The sequence below is a fragment of the Chanos chanos genome, chromosome 4, assembly GCF_902362185.1.
Source record: "Chanos chanos chromosome 4, fChaCha1.1, whole genome shotgun sequence".
NCBI classification, from domain to species: domain Eukaryota; kingdom Metazoa; phylum Chordata; class Actinopteri; order Gonorynchiformes; family Chanidae; genus Chanos; species Chanos chanos.
Genome location: NC_044498.1, coordinates 29,080,931 through 29,106,703, shown reverse-complemented (window position 1 = coordinate 29,106,703; position 25,773 = coordinate 29,080,931). Strand labels below are relative to the sequence as shown.

The 25,773-nt window shown below is 40.6% G+C and overlaps 1 protein-coding gene across 1 annotated transcript in view; it reads right to left on the bottom strand.

Annotated features, from left to right (window-relative positions):
* The window catches only part of mdga1 (MAM domain containing glycosylphosphatidylinositol anchor 1), a 195,989-nt gene that overhangs the window by 114,837 nt on the left and 55,379 nt on the right, over positions 1-25,773 (bottom strand). The window contains exon 4 of the mRNA XM_030772222.1: positions 25,589-25,763. Within this exon, the coding sequence (XP_030628082.1) occupies positions 25,589-25,763 (175 nt within the window). The remainder of the gene's footprint in view (positions 1-25,588; positions 25,764-25,773) is intronic.

Genomic DNA, 25,773 nt, shown 5'->3' with positions numbered 1-25,773 from the left:
CCGTTCGTCGTTTCTGACATTCATATTCGAGCCCTACGGTGGAAGTTTGTCCGCGACGACAAAATCGTGTCAAAATCGGGCTGAAATCGTGTACCTGGCATATCTGAACCTGGCATTAAGTGTGCTACTGTAACGGGGGTGTGTCTCTATCTGCTCTCTGCACCTCCGTTAACTTAGTTCCTGTAACTTGCGTTGTGTTCGTTGGTCTGCTTTGTAACTGCCTAATTTTCCTCACTCCCAGATTTTCCCCGGAATTACGAAATCTGGTCTGCGACACACATGTGCAGTTGATTTTGAGAGCTGCCCGATTTTGCCTGAAGTACGAAAGTCCGGAAGTCCAGACTGTAATACGCATGTGCAGTATCCGAAGCGTGTGCAGACTACATGACGTATTCCAGCAGTGCCAGATCTGTACTGCTCATGCGTAAACATTTTACGGCACAAAGAGCACGTATTGTTTTCATTGACAAATGGAGTGTTAGCATATACTGACAATATTAAGTACTGTTTTTTTTTCAAAGATTCTCTGAAGGCTTAGTATATTAGCATAGCATAGTTTAGTTTAGTTTAGTTTAGCACAGTTTATTGTCCGTAAGCTTAGCAAATTAGCATAGCATAGCATGAACAATAGCATAGTTGTGAAATATGACCTAATAAAACATTGTAAATCGGGCAGGGGATGCAGAAATACGATGTAATGTTGTAAAACTCCATGGAAATTGGGTAGTGTTGTTAACTATTTTTGCATGATGCAGACTTCCGGATTTCATAATTCCGGGGAAAATCTGTAAGCGAGGAAAATCGGGGCAGTTACATGCTTAACCTGACAGGGTAATGATCACATTGATGATTCCGGTTGTTGTTGTTTTTTTATTCAAGAAGTGATGCCTTCTTTACGAATTAAAACAAAACGAGAAACGTTTAACTTGCAGCCTTCACATGCACACACACAGGATATCAGCAACCTGTCAGCGAAAGAAAGTATACAGGAAACCTCGAAGCACCATTTGAAACACGTGTCTAACATAAATTGTGTAAAATATGAAACTACAGTATTTGTATTTGAATAATAAAATGTTGCATGTTCACTAACTTTAAATACACAATTATGGCTGCATTGTGTAACATTTGTCCCGCTTTTATCACCAAAAATACACTTTTATAATTTAACTGGTATAACTTGTGAGCGGCACGGTGGCGCAGTGCTGTCGCCTCACAGCAAGAAGGTCTCGAGTTTGATTCCCGGTCGGGCGGCCAGGGTCCTTTCTGTGTGGAGTTTGCATGTTCTCCCTGTGTCTGCATGGGTGAGCTCTGGTTTCCTCCCACAGTCCAAAGACATGCAGGTTAGGTGAATTGGAGACACTAAATTGCCTTGGCATGGATGTGTGTGTGAGTGTGTTTGTCTGTGTGTCTGCCCTGCGATGGACTGGTGACCTGTCCAGGGTCTTTCTCCGCCTTTCGCCCTATGAGCGCTGGGATAGGCTCCAGAACCCCCGTGACCCTAATCAGGATAAGTGGCTTAGATAATGAGTGAGATGAGTGAGTGGTATAACTTGCGTGCCTCTCATCAGTTCAACCGCAGACTGAAGCCGTTCCTCAATACGAAGTACGCAAAGTACATTCTCCTGTTCTCGGGAGTCTGGACTCCCGATGACGCGGAAGGATGCAGTACACTCAAACTGCATTTGAAACAGCAACATTCTTGCTGGCTGGAGTAAACGTCGGTCCGCTAGTAAACCTCACATCTCCATTTCGAGCTTTTCTTTATTACAATATGATATCAGACTGAGTGAAAACGAACTCTGACAAAACTAGCGAAGCCACGTTTGAAAGAACAGCTCGCAAGTTAAAGATGTCATGGTCTGGATTGCCTGCCAGTACAGGAATTTAGCCTCCACTGACTTTATCTTGCTTGCCACGCATCTTGGAACTTCCAAACCCGTGAGTAGCCTACAGGGTTTTATTTGTGAAGCCCAACTATCTTTTCATCCACTGGGGTGAGCCCAACTGTGACAGCATGAGTGAACTTTGATTTAGTTTCTATTTGATTTCATTCATCATTGGGAATAGCACGAACTGTGGATTTTCTCATGTGCACCAACGTAATGGGCCCCAACATCTTCGTGTAAGCTTCTTAACTTTAATAGAGACTCACTGAAGTGATTTTGACTGTGTGTTCAATGTGTTTGGCATTGTAATCAGAGTTCATTGCAATCTGACCACTTAACCTAATGTAATTTTTTCTCTTTTCCTTTAGTGGAATTATTAGTGCCATTTGGCATTAGTGGGTTTGCCTAACATAGCATGTTTGTTGAGAGCATTGGGTTTCCAAATTTTCTGTCAATAGCGTTAATATTCTTCAGATTATCACATAATTTTGTCACATTGGTTCACAGTTGAGTTGAAACTTCATATTGCATACTTCGGATTTCATATGTAGACAATTACCTTTTATTTATTTATTTCCATTATTTTATTTGAACATGAAAGGGGAAAACAAATGTTGCCTATTTGTTAAAGTTCATCAGAGTATGCCATTTAATCACTGTTGTATAACTAAAAATACAGGTAATAGAGACTACTCTTTGCATTTATTACTTTCATTGTAACTATATCTGAGGATTTACATATTACCTGTCAGGTACACTGGTATAGTATTTACTTACTTAGTTCATTCACATTTTACTTCTCAGGTTTCCTTTGTTATTCCATTTCTAACTCTAGTACTAAAGTTCCTAAATTTAGTGGTAAACATGAAGTCCAACCATCTCACCAAGAACAGTTGGGAACTCAGTATTCTGTTTTTGTTTTATATATATGAGTGTGACTCTTGAGTACCTTATAGTGTCAGTGAAAAAGGGGTTATGTAAGTAAAGTGAACTTTTCCTTGTTAACTGTAACTACGGTATATTGTTCCTTGTTAATTACAAGTACAGTGAACTGTTCCTCATTAATTATAACGACAGTGGACTGAATGAATGAATTTAATTAATTCAAACTCACTGCCTGCTACTGCTACTTAACAAGTCCAGTTTAGATAGTTTTTGACATTGTAGTTACAGAACAGTTTCCACCCTGTGTTTCTGTATAAGGTTCTGGAGGGGTTTGTTAAGATTGTACAGTCTATCTCCCACTACAGAATGTGCCTCAGACAGACAATATTTTTATTTGGTCCAAAATCAAGTACAAAGACACTGCAGTCAAGCTACCATATTTTGCCCAAGCAGATAAAAATCTGGATGTCATTTTGGAATATGGTATCAGATACAATGATAATTAAAATTTTATGCAATTTCATACAATTAATTTCAATTTTTGTATTTAAGACAAGAGCTGTTTTTTAAACACAACAGGACACAGAAAAGTTGGTACATGCATTCATTCCTAGTTATCTTGACTGCTGTTATTCTCTCTATACTGGTTTATGAAGAAAAAAAACCCACCCATAATTTGGAAGGTGGCAGCTAGAGCTATAATCGAGTCCTAAAGCAGAAAGCATGGTACCCTAATTCTGTTCCATCCACTGTGCCTCTACATCATATTTACTACTGATTTTATGGTTCTTATATTTACATATAAGGCCTTAAATGGATTGGATATAAAGCTTTAAATACATGATTGCTTACACCACACCCAGGGATGGAAAGGCAGAATTTAGTTTCTAATACAACAAGTCACTTTGATCTGAAGACAAGACAGTCCACAGCTCCACTGCAGATCACCCCCCCAATTACTATTATTAAAATATTACAGGGACTAGCCAGTGCGGTGGGAGAGCAGGAAAACAAAGTGAAGTAGAGGACAGGGAAGTGAGTGGGAGAAAGATGGAGAGCCAGAGGAATGTTCAGTCTCTGTCAAATCAGCTAGAGCTTTACCTCAGCATACTGCTCTTCTCATTTACCACATCTCATAAACACTGCGGTGCTCCCAGTGTTTCCTGTGGATCAAAAGGTTTGGCTTGGGGGCAATGTGACCGGGGGGGGGGGGGGGGGGGCAGCAAAACATTCCTATTTAATGATGGATAGGTTCATTAAGAATATTTTTATTTATACATTTTAATTTATTTATTTTACACAATAATTTTGTATTTGAAATTTTCCATTTCAAGCATGGTACAACCAAGGCATGAATTTTGGAATATTACAAACACTTAATAATTATATGAATTAATATAGGCTAGTTATTTTTCAGTGACAGTTATAACTACAGTTTGTTTGGTTTTTTGTTTTTGTGGTTGCTAAATTAAGTCCTCAACCGTTTCCCCCTTTCCAATGCTTCACTCAACAACTTAACGACAGCCTAACTGCACCTGTGTATGTGACTCAGTCTGACTTAGCGGGTTCGTTGTGGGAAGTGAGTCTCTCCTGGTGTGTGAGAGAAGTACCAGCACGTTGCTGCAGCCACAAGTCTATGCCATTAGTGGTAGTCATGTACCTTTAGTCAGCCGTAAAATGTGTAGATAAGCTCAGGTTGTAGTATAGTAGTTACTGAAAAGCTGTCACTGAAAAGGAAGAGTGCCAGGATAAGAGCTAAACTAACCCAGCTTGGAACCTAAGAGAGCGAGGAGAGAGATGCATTGTTGCCTCCCACCTAACTAAATACCTGCTCTGTTTACCTACCTTGTCTGTTTTTTTTTTCCTTGAAAAATACCTAAGTAAGCTCAGAGCTTTATAAGAGCATCTGCTAAATGACAATGTAATATAGCCTATTAGTGCTGTTAACCAACTGAATTCTGTAACACGTGCACGGTGGCATGAGTAGGAATCGGGCCTTCAGTCACCAAGGCGTTGGATTAGGTGATTTATTGGTTCGATTGAACTTTTTTTTTTTTTTTGCCGTGGTGGCAAAGATTTTGGCGTGGCGGGCTACCACGGAGAAATGTTACCAGTGGAAAGACTGGGTGCTCCAAACACTTCAACGTACTGCTCATCTCATTTACCACATCTCGTAAACACTGCAGTGCTCCAAGGTTAGGAGTCATCCCTTTTTGTTTTACCAGGTTTGTGAGAGTAATGGCTGCTGTTAAATGTTTCCTGTTTTAGAGATTCCAGTGACCATGCTATCAGTCATGCAGGGACAGGGCTATCGACCCGTCTGGAATTATTTAGACTCTCAATAATGAACAGTGCCTTGCACCCCTGCAAAGGCAGTCCACACCTTCCAATTTACCAGAGCAGCTAATTTTCATCTGTTTTAATCACAATTCAGTTTACACTGGGTGGCAGGTCAGTGTTAGATTTACCTTGTGTTACATGCTTTTCAGAAATTACTCTCAGCAGCTCTCAGTTGTGAGATGCAAAGGAATCATTTCAGCTCTATCAAGCGAGCTGTAATGATCGGGGCAGCATTTGTGGTTGTGCTAAACCTAAAGTTGGCAATAACTTTATTTGATTGGCTAAACATGCAGTTGAGATACAGAACAATGTTCTCAGAGGAATATATATCTGCAGAGAGAGAGAGAGAAGCAGCAGGACAAGGTCAGCCCCTGGGATAATATATGGGCTCACATGGTCACTGAAGACTATGGCAGTGGGCAGCTGTGCCTGGGAAATTGTAGTGACTGTGTGCTTATGACAGCAGTTTGTGACTTTACAGCAGATGTGACTTTACAGTAGATGCGACTTTACAGAAGATGTGACTTTACAGTAAATGAGACTTTACAGTACACAATCACATATGTACATCTCACATATGCATATCTACAGAAGATGTAAGCAGGTAAAGACATCACGCTATAAACCCCAGGACATTAACCATCACCACTCCACAAGCCTTACATCACAATTATATTAATCTAGACAAGCACAGCACAAGCCAGGTCTACAATGTTTTTGTTGTTGTTGTTGTTGTTTTTAGAATAGTCACAGTGAAATGCTCCATTCTGACCTCTGATTATGCTTTATGTCAAAGCTACACATCACCAAACACAAATTGGGATTTTACAATTAACTGTTCTATGGCAGGAGACAGCAAACCTGTTCTCGATTTGTAGAATTTTCTTCAATATCTTACATATTTACCTAACATTTCATTTTAGCCCACACATGGCTGTTTTGTCTTTCTGTCTTTCTGTTTGTCACTCTTACCCCCTTTCCACCAATGCGAACCAGGTGCTAGTGCTGGGCTGGTGCTAGTGCCAGTTTGCAGTTGCTTCACCTTGCGAACCTTCTAAAAACCTGTTTGCTTTTCCACAGGCTAGAGAGCCACCGTAGAGTCATGTCATTATGTCACTGTATATGTCTGTATACGCATCCTACCTCCCAGCAGCAGAAAAGTTAATCAAACATATTAATGAAATGACTAACATGAAGCATACATTAAGTACTTGTCTCTACATTACAAACAAAAGCTGTTTCTTTGCATAACAAGATACTGTAAATCCCCTCATGTTTTCGTTGTTCAGTCATTTTAAACAGCAGTTTTCAATGCGTATGCAATGCGTTATTTTGACATTGATTGTCAGGTCACGATTAGCTGAAATAAAGGTTAGTTTTTAAATGATGCACAAGATAGCAAGATACCATAATTTCATTACTGCTTTCATTGTTAAGGCATCTCAATTGACGATTTTAAATCAATGACAAATGTTCGTATGTAATGCATTGTTTATAAAGTCCATGCACATTAAATAAGAGTCTCAGTTGTAGAAAGAAGTTCAGAATTGTAGCCAAAGAAACTTTCATTTCTAGAGGTGGTCGGGTATTCCACAATGTATGTAATACGATATTTTATCACTGATAGTCACGTCACGATTAGCTGAAACTTTTAAAGTTTTTAAATGATGAGTAAGATAACAAGATACCATGAATCAATTATCTCTTCCATAGTTAAGGCATCTTAATCAGTGATTTTTAATCAATGACATATGTTTGTATGTAATGTGTTGGCTATATATATAATGACATAGTTACATCACGATTAGTTCAAACAGAACTTAAACTTGCGACACAACGTATATTCAGGAGAAGAATGTCCTCGTTTATAAAGTCCATTCACATTAATTAAATAAGTCTCCTAGTTGTTGACAGAAGTTGAGAATCGTAGCCAAGGAAACTTTAATTTGTAGAGGTGGTCGGGTATTCCGCCATTTTTCTGCTTGTCGGATCCGTACGGGGGTATGGTTTTTTAAAAATGGCAGTCACAAAGTTTTAGTTGGTCTTGTTGGTCACGATAATCCTGCCCCCAGCTCCTGACATAAGCAGTTCTAGCCCAGCAAAGTGTTTGTGCCACTCTGGAACCAGTTTTTCTGGCCGAGGGCTGGTTCTTTGGCTGTCGAAACGCGAAGAACTGGTTTGAGATTAGGCACTGGCTCCAAACCAGCCCTTGAACTGCCACGTATGTAATGTTGATTTATTATATTGAAATACATTTTATCATGTATATCTTATATCAGTTAAGCATTTGTATGACAAGTGTAATTTGCTGGCTACCATACTTTTTGCACATATATACACCAAGACAACACCTTGTACTCAGCCATTTTTGACTAAGATTGTTACACCATGAAAACGTCAGCCCAGTGAATGGCTGCAGTGCACTGGAGTCCAGCCCAGTAACAGTGACATCACTGACCTCCACACGAGAATATGTGACATTGCCGTCCTCATCCCTTATCCCTGCATGGGCAACATGTTTACACCAAAATGACAGCTGTTAGCTAGCATTACCTGCTCGAATAAGTGAAACTGACAAGTGACATACTGAGGTTTTAAAAATTTTAATCAGCACTAACACGGACACTGGGAAAACACCAGTCTTCTTGGCCCTCTCCCAGTGCCCTGGCACAGATGCGAAAGATTTAGTCACCTGATGACCTTGATCGCCTGGTTGAAGGACTGGGAGAGTCGGAGTAGACTTCACTGACAAATGGGACATTTTAACAAAGGCTCCCAATTTTAGAAGAGAAGATCCGCATCTGAATAAAAGAGGATTGTTTATGCTTGCAGCTAATACTCAAAAGGTCCGTGAAAATCCATGACTACAAGCCTCAAAAAAGCAACACAGCTTTTCTTTTAATTAGCTCTCATCGCGTTTATACTATTCACTGTTTGGTGCCAAGTTATGGGGAACAATTGCCTATAAGGTATAAACACTGTGATGAAATAACCTGTTAGAAATTAAACCATCGCTAAACACCCCTCCTCAATGTCCCCAAACTCAACCTAAAAGTCTTTTATTAAATGTTAGATCTCTGTCTAAAAAGCATATTTGATGAGTGATTTAGTTGACGATCCTAAGCCTGATTACATATTTCTAGCTGAAATGTGATTGTTTTTGATCGTAGTAGCCACTCTCATTGAGGCCTTTCCACCTCGCCTCACCTTAGTCCACATTGTGTGACAGGAAAAAGGAGCAGGTGGATTGGCACATATATACAAAAAGTATTTTGCTTGCAAAAGTTTTTTATCTTTTGAGTATGTTGCCCTTGTGGAGGGTTGTGATATTTCAGTGTTATGATCTGCAGAATACACCTCAAAATCATAATTTTGAGTTCCATGTAGAATTTGCTGAACCTTTATCAGTCATGTTTACTTAGTTATCACATAGCTCTGTTAACTGGGGATTTTAATCTGCTCATTAATGACCCTCATGACACTAGGCCAATGGATTGTATAAGGCTGCTAGCAACATTTGACTATACACAAAATGTGTCTAGTCCAATGCACAAACAAGGTCACATCTTGGACCCAGTCATTACAAAAGGTAGCCTATAGTGTGTCTCTACTAACAGATGTTGCCACTGACCATTTCTGTGTTTTCTTTCAAATCAGTTTGACTATGATCAAAATCAATTTTGTGTAATGTTAAAATGAGTTCCATTAAGACAGAAATTCCAGAACAATTTATACATTTTGGGAATAACGCGCCCTATAACCCTATGTGTCTTTACACTAATGACCTGGTTTGTGCAATAAAAGCTATATTAAAAGAGACACTTGACACTGTCACTCCAGCTAAAGAGCAAGTTCCCAGGAAGACTGCAGAAATAAATCCATTAGAAAGGAATTGCCATAAAGCAGAGTGTATGGAGAAGAACAGAATTACAGATGCATTATGAAATTGAAAGATCACCTCAGAGAACACCTTTCCATTTATAATGCTATTGCGATAAAATCAAGACAGTCAGACTTTTTTAGTCTGATAAATAAATGCAAAGACAATGTCAAATTACTGTTTTATAGGATTGATCGCTTGATTTTATGAGCAAAATCATAGAAAAGTTGTCTTTACTCAGCTGAATGAACTTTTGACAGCTAATAATATTTTTGAAAAATTTCATTCAGGTTATCAGATGATTCGTAATACAGTGGTTAATGACTTGAAGCTCAGTGCTGATGCACAAAATGCATCTATTCTTGTATTACTAGACATCAGCGCTACTCTCGACACTACTGATCAAAACATTTTGATACACAGTCTTCATAACTGGGTAGGTCACTCAGGATCAGTCCTAAAATGGTTTAAATTATGCTTGTCCTTTTTGTGTTCGCCTGGGAAATCACATATCAAATAAAACTGAAATCACAGGATGTTCCACAGGAATCTATCTTAGGACCACTACTTTTTCCGCTGTACAAGCTATGTTTTGTATAAAATTATCGAAGAAATAGTTACGCTGTATATATCCCTTCTAATGATCACCATGTTTGGAACGTATATCTTGTTTGATGTTATATACAGTGCATATGGAAAGTTTTCAGACCCTTTCAAGTTTTCCACATTTTGTTAAGTTTCAGACTCATTTTAAAATGGATTCGATTAATTTTTTCTCATCAATCTACACACAATACTCCACAATGACAAAGCAAACACAGGTTTTTGGAGTATTTTGTTAATTTGTTAAAAATAAAAGCCTGAAACTTGAAAGGGTCTGAAAACTTTCCGTACGCACTGTATTTATGTATTTGCCTACATACATGCACGCACATATGCACGCACACACACACGCACAAGCACACACACTCACACTCACATTACCACACACAAACACGCACACCACATACACACACTTGAGATTTGAATACAGGGGAAATATATCACATGTCATTACAGCTGCAGTGCAAATGAAATGGAAGGCAAAGCAGTGTGCACAGCAGTTCTGCATGGAGGACATTCTGTTTTATCCTCTCTCAGTACCAGTATCAATTGAAAAACAAAAACAGGGACATCCTCTGTCCAGATAGATGATTTATATAGTCAGACTCACAGTACAGATGAAGAAACTGTCCAATCAAATCGATAACCTTAGACTATGTACTCAGGGAAGCCTTGGAAAATATCCACCCTGAACACCAAGAACACAAACAAGAACTTGTATCCCACACACATAATTAAATAGCCAATATTTAAACAGCTGTTGTTAAGCATTTCAAGTATACATGTCATATTTACTAATGCATATAGACACACACACACAGTTTGGTAGAGATGTTAACAGATTAGATAGATAGATAGATAGATAGATAGATAGATAGATAGATAGATAGATAGATAGATAGATAGATAGATAGATAGATAGATAGATAGATAGATAATCAAGTGTGAGTCTAGGTTAGTGTTTAGGTTAGTGTTCATTAAAGAGTAATTTCAGTCTTCAGAATACCCTCACTCTTTATTTAAAAGAAAACTGAAGTAATTTTGGGCAGAATTGGCATAATTTTGATCAAAATCAAGCTCAGGGACGGTGTTGAAATAATTTAACTACTTCTTACTACCAAACAAAATTAGTTCAGTCAATACAGCTGGCTAACCTGTGCCGCCCTGTCAAAGTTGGTAATAGGCATAGTTTGGTATATATAACAATGCCATAATTTGGTAGTTGCAGTATTTTGATGAAACATTCTTAAGTTTTAATTAAATGTTGCAAAATGAAAAGGGCTATTGAAACGTCTAAAAAAGGAATAAAAATCATCCGTGAAGAAGAGCCTCAGATGATTGTGGGCAGTAATAAAGGCCTTGAGCCTTCCCTAGACAGGGCACTCTGACAGAGAGACATGATCATGGTCTGTTTTCACTCCCAGTTTAAACTCAGCGATTCATTGCTCTCATTCGTTTTTAGTGCTCTCGCAGGTGCACCGGCCAGGTGTTAGACTTCAGGACTTCATTTCCCATGTCACCTGTAAAAAACAGTCCCTTTCATCTCTGTAAAACTGCTCCTGTCTTAATATTCTTTTATAGCCCTGATATGTTTCCCCCAGTATCTTTTCCATTGCATTCCTTTTTAGGGGCTATATAGCTGCTACCTGTGTCTTTTTACTCTCATCCTCTCTCGCTAGTGTTCCCCCATGTCCCAGAAGGAGTGTTTCCCTCCTGTCATTTGCATGGATTTATTAAGTAGATATGGTAGGTAGGTGTGTTGTGAAACAGGGAAAATGTGTTTGTGTGTATGAGTACAAAAGAAAGAAAGAGAGAGACAGAGAGAGAAGGATGGAGAGGGCAATAGAAAAGAGAGAGGAAGAGATATGGGTTGACTGGCAAGCCTAAAGACGAGAAGAGAGACACAAAGGCAGAGGGACTGACAGGAAAAGAGTGAGACAGTTACCATTTTGTATTAAATACACAGTCTGTGCTCTTAAAATGAATGGTTGGTTTTGGTTTCGAAAACAGGGGGAAAAGTTATATAAAAAAAAATAAATAAATGAATGACCCTGAGTGATGAATGTGTGAAGATGATGGTAGCCCCCTTTGAATTGCCATGGCTGCTCTGTTTTTGAGAGCTCTGGGTGAGAGTCACACTCATCACATTGAGGAAGAGCCCAATATTGACCAGATCTCAAACATGACAGTTTGCTCTTGGATTAAACAAAAGATCTTGCCCCTAAGAATACATTCTGTTCTCCCTGTTCTCATATCCACTGCATCACCCCTGTTTTAACTAAGACATGGGTAGACCCATGGGATCCAGTCTCACACCAGTTATGCTACAAAGCTCTGAACCACATCTCTGACCTGAATTCAGACAAACTGACAACACACATACTGAGTCACTCATGTGGATTTTGACTCATGTCTGTATTCTGAATACTGATATAAATTATAAACACATTTTCATCTCTAGGCAAAGTTCATTTTCAATTCATCATCCCACCATACTGCAGGAGTACACAGACACTATTTATATGAAACTGGCCATAAAAACTTCTTGGTTTTCTGCCATTGCTCCTCCTCCCAGCTGACTGTAGTGAGTCAGGACTCTGTGAAAATTCTACACCAGCACATGGCTTTCACAAATCTGAACCTTTCTGTTTGCAGGTACTTTGACATGGATATTAAAATAATACAGACTGACTGCTGGATTGATTGATAGGACCAGTTCCTAGCAACAGCATTCTTAGCAAGATCCTATTTCTTTTTGGAGTGAATTTTCTTCATCTCCTGTTAAGAAAAGCAGGCTGAAAAGGTCAGAGCAATCCTGCCCCCTCACTGCATTGTGTCAAATAACCTTCAGAAGAGAGGAAAAGAGGAAGCAGAGGCCCATGGCAGGGCCAGTAAAGACATATCAGAGACTCTGTAGACACTCAGACAGAGATCTTCTCAGCTCCACTCTGAGGAGAGTTTGGGTTGCCATGTGTGTCCTGAGCTGAAGAGAATACTATGGGAAGACAGTGCAACTGTTTACAGTGTCTGCTCACTGGGCTTAGGAACAAAAGACCATTTCAATTTCTTTATTAATTTATACATCGACACACACTCTTTCCTTCTTTCGTCCTGTCTGTCTGTCTCTGTCTGTCCGTCCGTCCGTCAGTCTGTCTGTCCGATTAAAAGCTCATCTCTACCCCCCAGCCACCTCTCACTCACACATACTATCTAAGTGGGGACTTCCCACAAAGTTAACTTTAAATGTAACTAATAACTGGAGCTGTAGCTTTTTGGAAGGATTTTATAAGTACAGACCAGAGAAAATGACCCATCTGGTCCACACTTGTCAAGTGTTGATCCCACCTGTTATGGTGGCAATTTAAACAAAACACACAAACACACACACACACACACACACAGGCACATGAATTTCTCAATACTAAGCCTTGTCTAACTGTGCACCCCACCCTCACGCACCCCCAGCCAACTGGAACACTTTATTTCACATGCTTCATTGTGGAACTTTAGTCCAGCAGTGAGCGTAAATGATGAAGATTTGTACATTTATGTTTACTCTTAGGAAAGTGTTTGGCTGTGAGAATTACTATTCGCTGCTTGACTGATTTTATGTGAGAGAGCATCTAATTGTAGGCATGTTGAGTTTGCCTGTGTCAAGTTTATTTCACATGTTCTTGTAATCTTGTTGATAAAAATAACCATTCTGAGTGTATTTAACAAAGTAATGTCATGTTTGTTGTATCATTATATGTTTTCACTGTTGAAGTATGCGAGTGTCTGTATTTGTATTCAGAAGTAAGAGAACTTTTGATATGTTGGTCTTGATGCTGCTGTGACTAGCTTTTACTGACATTTTGAGGCATTACTGAGAGTAGTCATCTGTGATGTAAAACATACAGAAGTGTTAATTGTATGAGTTTGTTTTATAATATCTTAGGAATGACAGCACTGATAGTTGTAAGGACTAGTTGTAAATGTATTCTCAGTCTCCCTGCCTGTCTCATGTCTGTGTTTGCTTTATGTGCACTCTCGTGTATATGTATGTCTTTATATTTGTTTATAAAGAGCCAACATTTACAGAGCCAATGTTTAAAAACATAATTGAGTGGAAATAATTGACAATGATTAAATAACTGAGTGGAAACGTATTTGTTGGTGCCTGAAATCCTCTTGGTTGAAACAGTGGCTTCTTTATGAAGGTCTCTATGAAGTGGATTGATCACATGCCCTGCAGCAGTGCGTTTTGGAATGGACTTTATCAGTAGGGAGCAAAGAAAACATCTCACCTGTTACACATCTGTCAAATATTTCATCCAAGCTGTCAAAGCAACATTTCATCCATGGAGTACTACAAGAACATTACACACATGAATGCATGCACCACACATACATACACACACACACACACACACACACACACACAGACACACACACACTGGAGTGAAGTCAGAACACCCACAGACTGTGCTACACTGAAATGAACTTAACAAGAGGCCAGAGCTGTTCTCTCCGTATTCTCATATGTAGCTGTAAATTTTTTAAAAGTCCTTAGCCATGCAGGAAAGAGGCTATGGGTTGACATTACCATGTACTGTTAAAGATTAGGTGTTTCACTGATATTTCCTCACAAACAGCTGCTTCTGCGTCACAACGTTATCCACTTCCTCCATGCAAAAGCAGCAAATTAGCTCAGTGTTAGCAACATGTAGGATCATATTTTTGAAGGAAAAAAATCGGCTTATTTGTTTATTTATCTGTTTGTTTGGTTGTTTATTTATTTGAAATCTGACCCTTTGTGCTAGGATCACTGGTCTTTAGATCCATTTCAGAGCCTGGTTGGTTTTCACATCATCTAAACACTGTGGTCCCTGATTGGTTGATTTGTCCCTTGCCCAGGTAAAAAATCTGCCCGTAATCATGAAGTGAAAGGAAACCATAGCTGGAACAGATCTGAGGGACCCTACTGGATGCTTCTGTCCTGAACATTCACACAAAGAATGGAAAGTATACTTAATTTACTTAACAAGCTCTGGATTTATTATCTTAATGTGGCTGAAGCTTTAACAATACGATGAGAGGTATTGACTGACTGGGCACATCACAGCAGGCCAAGAGCATGACTAATAATCTTACACACTCATTGAAAGCTCTGTAATGTTGTTTAGCTTGCGCCCATAGCTTGCAACAACCCCCCATGCCCCTTACATGACCCAGCTGGAGACACTCAGTAAGCCAGAGCCCGAGGCAGACATGGTGAGGAGTGGAGGTGGGGGTGGCCATTGAGGGGTGCATAAGGGTCAGGCCCTGGTGAGTGACCTTTACTGACGCAGCTGACAGCCATGAGTGTATCATACAGAGAAGGCCTGTCAGTCATTAGCAGTAAACCCTAACAATAAAGCCCAACATTCCAGGAAAAAAAAAAAATATATATATATATATATATGTGTGTGTGTGTGCTTTTTTATATATAATATATGTGTGTGTGTGTGTGTGTGTGTGTGTGTGTGTGTGTGTGTACACATCAGTATTTTTATTGAAATGGCTACGGAGGTAGCATGTGTGTGTCAGTCAGTCTGGCCTGGGAAAGTATTTTTAAGAGGTTTAGGGTTAAAGGAAATATTTTTCAGGAGAAAGAACATTCCTTTTGTTGTAAGTGGGACCATCTTGACCATCCGAAACAGTGATCATATAAGCAAGCAACCACTGCAGCACTGCCTGGGTCTTCAACCCACAGGAGAGATCAACAGGTCTGTGACACCTCACAACACAGATCTACAAAGACAAGACGGGAAGCTGTCTATCTTCCTCTTGCACAGTTCTTCCAGTGTCTTTGGAGAGTGCTTTTCCCTGTACCATTTGGGTGTTATGGTCTTTGACAAGTTATAGCCATTACCTTTCTATGTAGTGTCCTGCTTGTAGTATGTGCTCTTCCAGTGAAGGGAGTGACGGTGTGGGGTAGGTATACGGCATGGCATTTCTGTTAAATGACAGGCTTATAAGAAGAACACAGAACAGGAAAGTAACAGGGTCTTTCTGTGTAACTAAATGTGCCTAAATTAATAATGCTATAAAAGCCATGTTTGAGTCTGTGATGATCATAGTGTTGGGAGCCGTAGAATGGATGACTGGACCATTGTTTTGAAAGGTTAGTACACAGTGCACTTGTTTGGTCAAAGGCTTGTGTGTGCTGTGGATTTAAATGGTTGAGTAAGTTTAGCTAAGGCTGTTTTAGGCTGATTGACTAACACATCTAGATAGACTGGAACATTGTTTTTGTTTGCTTGTTTACTTGTATGTTTGTTTTTATTTGTGCTTTTTTAAGATTTCAGGCTTTCATGATGTGCCCATATGACAGTGGCAGTTGTTAATTGTTAATAGTTGTTTGTGATGTTTTCCATAAAGAAAGAGGAGTTTGACCGTAAGTTACTCCCGCCCAGTGGCTCTTGCTGAGGGAAGAAGAGAGAAGATTCCTGAGGATGCAGTGAAAGCCTTTCCTGTTATGACAGTCTACTGAGCCAAAGTGAAGCTATGTAAAAACAGGAGCGAGACAAAAGAGAAATTCTGAAAGCCGGAGCAGGGACAGGGACCAAGGACAAGCAGAGAGCAGTAGCTCCTTTTAGCTCTGAGTTGATCCCAAAAATAACACCAAGGTTAGCACAGCATGGCATCAAGAGACTTAAGATAAGCACTGTGCTAATTAGCATCAATGGAGGATTGTAATTAGCCTTTCTCTCTGTCTGATGAATAGAAGCTCAGACTTTCTTTCCAAGATTTTTGGATGCCACCAGTGTCACTGACTGCTGCTTCAGCTTCCGTTTACAGTTCTCATGAGAGAGCTGAAAGAATACGAAAGACCGTTGACAGTTTACACTGAGAGGGCTTTTAATGAAGCAGTACCACATAATACTTATAGTGAGGCATGTAGTTATTGTCTAAAAAAATTAGAAAACATTTTACGACTACATTCAGGACAATGTGACAAGAAGCCAAAGACTCTGTAATCAGCATGCTCCAGAAATCAAATAAAAATTATCCTGGCCTTACATTATAATACTTAAAGCCCTACACACACAAAGTGCAAGTGTCAGCCCCCAAAAATCAACACATTCAAAGTGAATATGCACTGAAGTCTCCCTCAGATTTGGCCTATTTCCCATTACTGTTCAAAAGCAGCACAATGGACTGATTCATCGATTCACTCATTCATTCATTCATTCATTCATTCATTCATTCATTCATTCATTCATTCACCCATTCACTTATTCACTTATTCACTTATTCATTCATTCACTCATTCATTCATTCATTCATACATTCATTCACTTATTCATTCGTACATTCATTCATTCACTCACTCACCCATTTAATAAAGCAATCAGTGCCTAAACCACCAGTGAGCAAGCCCAAGACAGCAGTGGCAAGGAAAAACTCCCTAATGAAGTGAATAGGAGGAAGAAACCTTGATAGGAACCAAGACTCAACAGGGGGAGCCCATCCTCCTCTGACCAGCACATAAAACAGACATTCACAGAGTGAAAAGAAAGTCCTTCTTTTTGTATATAAATTTGATGTTTTTCACTTAGAGATGGCATTATTTAAGTCATGAAAGGCTCTAAGTCTACTACCCCATTACATGTGTTTGTTCCTGATGTGCATGTTTTGGGGATCACAGTTTGGTACATTTCTGGTACAGTGTGAAAAGCCAAATGCAAATTTTTTGGCTGATAGAGAGTAATGAATTGTGTACTGAAAATGTGAAATTACCAGTTTGGATGATATCTTTGCAAGATAATTTGACAACTGGGGCAAAAGCTTGATAAATAAACAAGAATGTAAGTATGTCTTTAAGGCTCTCAGGAACTGCAATTATGACGTCTTTGCTATTTCATTATCTGTAGTCGGTCACGTTACCAAATACATCACAACTGGTAATACAAATGTATAAATTACATTAGCCCTGAACAATTGGAAAATTGTTTGGTTCACAATGTGCACCAAAGTCTAAGCCCCATAACAAGCAGTTCGAAATGAGCACAATGTACCAGGACATGCCCACAGCTGACTACAAATCACAGACAAGGGTCAGATATTTCAGTCCTGTCTGCACAGACACAAATGACTGCTCAAAATGGCCGAGCATCAGTAAATAACACTACTTCCTCTACTCTCTCCCTCCCTCTCTCTCTCTCTCAGTGAGGAATGCATATACACCACGGTGCAATGTTTAAATGATCTGTTTTCAAAGCAATCAATGTCTCATTACAGCCTTGGTCTGTTCATTCTGCCCTGTGTTCAAGACTTGGCCTGTTCACTCTGCCCTGTGTTCAAGACTTGGCCTGTTCACTCTGCCCTGTGTGGAACTGGGGATGAGCAGGACAGACCTGCTTCGGCCAGTATATCGGCTCCAGTCACATGCATGGGCACGAACTGAATCTCACGCACACATAAATACATTTTTAACCAAAGACAGCCGTACTGGTGCATGTGCAAACACTCATGTAAACAAACACATATGCATGCATACTCTGGAGAGAGGATGGAACAATCCTGGATTCATCATTGGTGCTATATTTCCAGATTAAATATTTAACTCCAAAGTGAAAAGCATGCCACTCTTTTTCACAGTTCAGTTGGAGATACTTGATAGATATCCTCTTTCTTTATCATCAAAGCCTCTGGGTGCTATGCCTGTTTGTAGGTTCATCAGCTGATTTAAGTCATTTAAATGTTGGCTAGTTAGCAAGACAATACAGTTCCAATCATCCTGTTATTATATGCTATACTCTGGCCAAAATGTTCTCATTAAAACATTCTTCAACAGTAGACTATGCGTGCATACTCACGCAGCCCAAACACTCACACCCGACACAGCCCAAACACTCACACCCGACACAGCCCAAACACTCACACTCTACACAGTCCAAACGCTCACACTCTACACAGTCCAAACGCTCACACTCTACACAGTCCAAACGCTCACACTCTACACAGCCCAAACACTCACACTCTACATAGTCCAAACACTCACACTCTACACAGTCCAAACACTCACTCTACACAGTCCAAACACTCACACTACACAGTCCAAACGCTCACACTCTACACAGCCCAAACGCTCATACCCTAGGTGAACCTGTGTTTAAGAGGAAGTGACCGGCTCCAGAAAGCAACATCAAAGGTTAATCCACGAAACCATCTATGAAATGTATCTCTGTGGTACAGAACTGTCATTTTCTTTTTTTCTTTTTTCTTTTCTTTTTTTGGTTAACATTTCCTGTGAATCAGTTTTCATTTTGGATATCAGTATAGACTCGGTATAGATGTTTTTTTTAACCATTATTTCTCTGGCCAAGGTACATTCCAGGTATAAAACACTGGTAATTGTGTAAGAACTATATGGATTCTATGACTGAAAATAGTCCTATAGTACTCTTCGGCTGGACCAGTAATCAAAACTGGGTCTCCGCTTTCCCAAAGGCTAATTGGGAAGTCCTGCTCCGTGAAACATACTAACAACCTTTATCCTGCTAGCACCATCAACTGACTGTTCAGCTTCAATCAGAATTTACATTTCAACATGGGGCAGAGGCTAAGAAAGCTTGAGTAGCAAGAGGAAAAAATATGAATCAGCTGGAATTACTGCATACTGGCACATTCACAAGAAAAATATATTTATAAATTATAGGTGAAACCAAAGTTTACAGCTACTTTAACTGGATCACTTCATATCCCTAAAGTCCTTAATAACTTCTACCATTAACTAAATGAAAAAAGTGGAGTAAATGTATGTAAGTGTGATACAATGCAAGTTTTGCATTGATAATAACAACAGAACAACAGCAACAACAATACTACTACTATTAGTAATAATAATAATAATAATAAAAATAATAATAATAATAATAATAATAACAACAACAACAAAATCTTCACTACCCTGTTGTGTGACACAAAGTAAATTAGAAAAGAATCAAACAAGACAAAGATGTACCTTTAGAGTCTTTACACATTAATAATTTACAAAAATGCATATGTGAGACAAGAAGGCACAAATGATTAAATGTACAAACCTTCAAAAGAGGAGATGGTATGGGAGTAAAATGCAAAATAAGAGGAAAAAATTAATGTTGTTGTAATAATTTAAAAGAAAATCAGCAAAAAAAACCCTCAAATCTATTCAAAAGTAATCATGTTAAGTGTGCCTTAAGCTGGCTTTTAAAACTATGTATTTGCATTGATGGGGATTGCATTATTTAGATGAGTTAAACAAAATGAGTATAACATGTCACTCAGTGAGTTTTTTAAGGAGCTGATTTATGTAAATGTCCAGCTGAGCAGAGGTAATATTCAGGAATTCAGCAGAGTAGAGAGGCACTGAAGAGAGCAAAGCTGCTATATCTAGTAACAAAGTGTTAAGGTCAGTTGTTCAACACAGTGCAGCCAATGGCCTGACCTTAGAATGCCTGAACTTTTGAGCTTTCATTTGGCACAAGTTCCAGTTGACTGGCACACAATTCAGGGCCCAAAATGGAACCACACAGCACTTCTCAACTAATACTAACATTCTCTGTTCAGTAGGTCTGAACCCGTTCCAGGGCAGTATCACACACACACTTAGCCAAGACTGCAGAGATCCCAGAGAACAGGTTAATACACTAGTGTACAAAACATAGACCACATTATTAAAAAAGAACGAGTGGGAATCTGATCAAGAGCAGGACTGGACAACGACCAGTTTGAAATATCCAGCTTTTCACCCCAGTTTGAAATATCCAGCTCCTTGCACTATTGTAAGTCCAAGTCCAAGCATGCCATTTCCCCAAAACCACATGAAGGTCCGTAGGTCCCTGATTGCTGTCAGGATTCAAACTCACAATCTCAACTCAATGGGAAACAGGCAGCCTACCACTGCACCACCCAGGACCTTCCTGCTCTCATCTTCTGTGATTAAGGAGACAAATGGCTGCACAAGTGAAGCTGAAGAGTCCTTGATGCTGATGCAGAATAAGACTATGAAAGCAGTGGTGATGATGGAATATCTCAGAACAATATGTCCTAGTGGTCCAACAGTTCCTGCTTCAAACCTGTGGTCTTCTATGCTAAACTGCTCTTTCACTCGTTCATTCTCTCGCTCTTTTTTTTAACTATATTCATGTGCTGGATCTGTTACTTTATTCATTCTCTAGTTTCATATTGCTCTCCAAAATAAAGCCAAGTTAGAGAACCCATCTCTCTCACATCTCTCTTACCTCCTGACCACTACCCTGCAGCTACAGAAAGTACTAACTCGTCTGTACTTTCCATAGCAGCAATAATGCAGTGCTGGTGGTGATGTATGATTATCAGTGACATCTCCCACTGTTGTCAGGACATCAAGACATGCCTTTCTCATGTCCACTGTCACAGAGAGCCTGCATTTTGAATGCTTGTATTATTCCCACAAAACGACCAATGTATCATACATGTATTTGATCAGATAATCTGATTGTAGAAAGAAGACTGCAAGTCTGAGTGTTTCATTCTAGAAAAACTCACCCATAGATTATTATAGATTATTCATCTTGATGATATCTGCTGACCAGCTCACGGCCTTGTTGGTCAGGCACTGCTTTAGCAGCAAGGGGAAATGTGAGGATTGGAGCTAGGTTATGAGTGGATTTACTGTCAGATTTGAATGATAATGGAAAAAGTAAAAAAAAAAAAAATCTGATGATGTATTTCTACCATCAAATGCTGTTTTTTGGAGTGGGTGGAGCAGAAGTAATAAGAAAGACAGGAACTTCAAACTATTCAGTTTTGAAAGGAATCTCAGTGTGTCAGAATGCACTACATGCTCAGACCTCTACTCAGAGACTTCCCTTTAATCAGGAGCACATTTGTGGAACCCACCATGAAGCTGGTGTCAATAAATACACAACCACAGCTAAAAAAAGAGGCTAAAATGGCCAATAGCTACTATAAAACCAACTATCTAAATAACACCATCAGTGTTAAAATGCTAGGGGCCAATGGCTGAAGTGTCTACAACTAGATCCAAATTTATCCTGTCTGATGTGGCCCATCATCCAAATGTGATCATCAAACCTTAAAACTCATAAACACACTATCAAGGGCATTCACACACAAACATACACACACAGATACACATACACGCACACGCACACACACGCGCGCGCACAGAGACGCGCACGCACACACACACACACACACACACAGACAAACACACACACGCACACACACACACACACACACACACACACACACACACACGCATGAGAGGCATTGGGTGGCCAAGCCCAGAAGAGAGGCTGCCACGGACAACACATCTGTCATCATAATGCCAACACAGCCATACCTTCCTTCCTGCTGTATAACCAAAGCTCTCCTTACCTGTGTGCAGGTATGTGCTGAGGACACAGGTGAGAGGGGTGTGTGGAGTTGGAGTGGTGTTGAAGTCAGCTGTACTGACTGACTGCAATGCTGAGGGTCTCTGAACCAAGTCCATCCCTACTGTAGAGGCATGCCCAAACTTCACCTAACCGAACCCCACTGTCACTTGCTCAGAGCACCAGGCCCCCAGCCACCCACTGCCTCTGTGTGTGTGTGTGTGTGTGTGTGTGTATGTGTGTGTGTGTGTGTGTGTCTGTGCGTGTGCATGTGCGTGTGTGTCAGAGAGAGAGAGGTAGAGAGAGAAAGAGAGCGAGAGAGAGAATGAGAGAGAGAGTGAGAGAGAGAAAACATTATGGGGACAGAAATTACAGGACAAAATGGAGGATGTGTGTGTGTGTGTGTGTGTATGTGTGTGTGTGTGTGTGTGTGTGTTTCGGAGAGAGAGAGAGAGAGAGAGAGAGAGAGAGAGAGAGAGAGAGAGAGAGAAAAAAAAAAAAACATTATGGGAACAGAAACTACAGGACAAAATGGAGGGTGTGTGTGTGTGTGTGCTTGTGTGCATTTCTCTGACAGAAGCGAAGACACAATGTTTTCTATGATAGAAAATGATTTTGATTCCACCTTTTTAAAACGCTTTCTTTCCTTTCCTCACTTCTCCTTCTACCTTCACCTCTCCCTCCGTGCTTTGATGTTAACTGAGTCTGTCTCTTTGGTGTGCAGCATGTCAGGCCAAGGTTAAGCATGTGTGGAAAAAGCTGAAATGAAGTCAAATACACAGCCAAGCAGAACTGAGCCACACAGATAGCTAGAGAGAGAAAAAATCACTTCAAACAAAATGTTTTAGACTGATGGCACCAAGAAAATTAAAGTGTGTGCGTGCATGTGTGTGTGTGTAGACATTGAAGAGAGAGTAGGTGTGTGTACAGACATTGAGGAGAGAGTGAGGTGTGTGTGTAGACATTGAGGAGAGGGTGAGGTGTGTGTGTAGACATTGAGGAAAGAGTGGGGTGTGTGTGTAGAGACTGAGGAGAGGGTAGATGTGTGTATAGACATTGAGGAGAGAGTGAGGTGTGTGTGTGTAGACATTGAGGAGAGGGTGAGGTGTGTGTGTAGACATTGAGGAGAGAGTGAGGTGTGTGTGTAGACATTGAGGAGAGGGTGAGGTGTGTGTGTAGACATTAAGGAGAGAGTAGGTGTTTATATAGACATTGAGGAGAGAGTGAGGTGTATGTGTGTAGACATTGAGGAGAGAGTAGGTGTGTGTGTAGAGACTGAGGAGAGGGTAGATGTGTGTATAGACACTGAGGAGAGAGTGAGGTGTGTGTGTAGACATTGAGGAGAGAGTGAGGTGTGTGTGTAGACATTGAGGAGAGAGTGGTGTGTGTGTGTAGAGACTGAGGAGAGGGTAGATGTGTGTATAGACATTGAGGAGAGAGTGAGGTGTGTGTGTAGACATTGAGGAGAGGGTAGATGTGTGTATAGACATTGAGGAGAGAGTGAGGTGTGTGTGTGTAGACATTGAGGAGAGAGTGAGGTGTGTGTGTAGAGACTGAGGAGAGGGTAGATGTGTGTATAGACATTGAGGAGAGAGTGAGGTGTGTGTACAGACATTGAGGAGAGGGTGAGGTGTGTGTGTAGACATTGAGGAGAGAGTGAGGTGTGTGTGTGTAGACATTGAGGAGAGAGTGAGGTGTGTGTGTAGACATTAAGGAGAGAGTAGGTGTTTATATAGACATTGAGGAGAGAGTGAGGTGTGTGTGTATAGACATTGAGGAGAGAGTAGGTGTGTGTACAGACATTGAGGAGAGAGTGAGGTGTGTGTGTAGAGACTGAGGAGAGGGTAGATGTGTGTATAGACATTGAGGAGAGAGTGAGGTGTGTGTGTGTAGACACTGAGGAGAGAGTGAGGTGTGTCTGTAGACATTGAGGAGAGAGTGAGGTGTGTGTGTGTAGAGACTGAGGAGAGGGTAGATGTGTGTATAGACATTGAGGAGAGAGTGAGGTGTATGTGTGTAGACACTGAGGAGAGAGTGAGGTGTGTGTGTGTAGACATTGAGGAGAGAGAGTAGGTGTGTGTGCAGTGGATCAGGCTCTAATTGCCGGTATTGTGGTTCCATGGTCACCCAGGGAGAGCAGCAGAGCTGGACTGGGAAAACTGAACAAGCGTCAGCTGTCAAAACCGTTTACACTCTGCACCAGTGTAAGGCCCAGAACCCTGTTTATTCCACCTAGTGATTACTGTGAGGGCTCCCTGCCTGCCGGGAGAGGAAACCCAGCTGACTAACAGAGCAGGCGGATGACTGGGGTATGACAGTGTGAGAGCTTCTTTCAATGTTGTCTGTTTGTGTTTGTGTGCGTATGAGGCAGCAGATGTGAGTGTTTGTTCCTGTATGTGGCATCAGCTGAACTGGACAGAAGGGGACTTGTGGGGTTATAACTGGTACAGATCAGCTTTGTATTTCTCTGCTGAACAGTGCAAAACCTGAACTCTGCACCTGGTTCCCTTCAAAGGCCAAGATAAAAAAGTGTAGATTGGGATCACACTGAGAAGAGTGTGCGTTAACCTAATTCTTCGGGGAAATCATTTACATAAATCATTATTCTATCAGAGGATTGCATCATGCTCTCTTCTGTGAAAGAGAGACTTCAGTCTGAGGGGAGTGTATCTGTGCTTGCATCCTGTATTATAAATGTTATAAATCTTAAGCAAAGTTGTTTGGATGAAAAGGAACATCACACTGTTAGCCGTGCTGCACACACAGCTGGTGAGATTATTGCTGCCAGTGTATTTTTTCCTTTTCTTTGAACTCTGACCTGTTTAATTTAAAAAGGCCATGGGTCCTGACCACCAGAGTGAGTTTGTAAAAGGAGGTCACACATCAGAGATTTGTGTGTGTGTGTGTGTGTGTGTGTGTGTAACAAAGTTTGGAAGTTGAGCTGTATGAGGGTTTGTGGAAAGAGAATGAGGTACAGTGTAAGACAATGGAGATTATGGAGTAAGGTGTAGGATTTGGTTTGAAGGTGAGGTTGAAAGGGGTTTGGGGCACTGTGTGTGGGGATGGACACAGCAGTGATAGAGCAGGTTGGTCTGTTTGTGTGAGGAGAACAGAGGTGTTGTAACAGTGATGATCAGTGAGAGGATGACAGCCTGGAGCCAGACGCAGTGAGGACAGTAGGGAATAATCGGCGAGCATCATGGTGGGAGTACAACACCCATTCCTACAGGGTGACTGCACTCCATCTCAACTCACTAAACACACTGCACTCAACCCCCCCACTTCACAGACACACACTCTCCAGGAGAATCTCTTCAGCTTGGCACTGCTCAAACATTCTGCCTTAAATCAGTCTCCTAGTTCTACATCATATGTCTCTATGCACAGGTAGAAATAAACAACCTGTGACTTTGAATTATATCTCCAAAAAACCTTTCTGTCCTTTCTACTTCTCCACTCACCCAATTAAACACCCCAGGGCTGTTTCACACTGAAAAGGGTACTCCTGGAAAGTTCATTCCACTTCTCTCTTGCCCCCTAACCTCCCATATCCTGTGAGGAATGGTTAGGTCCAGAAGTGGAGGGGTCCATGCCTTGTGACTTACATTGCACATCTACTCGGATGGACTTGATAGCAGCCACCCCGACCCCGTTCTCTGCTTTGCAGTAATAGCGGCCACCCTGCACCCGCTGGATTCTGTCAATGCGCAGAATCTCATTGAAAACATATGTCTCCTGGAACTTGTCTGATGCGCTGCCTGCCGTCTTGGTCCACCGCACCTGCAGGGGG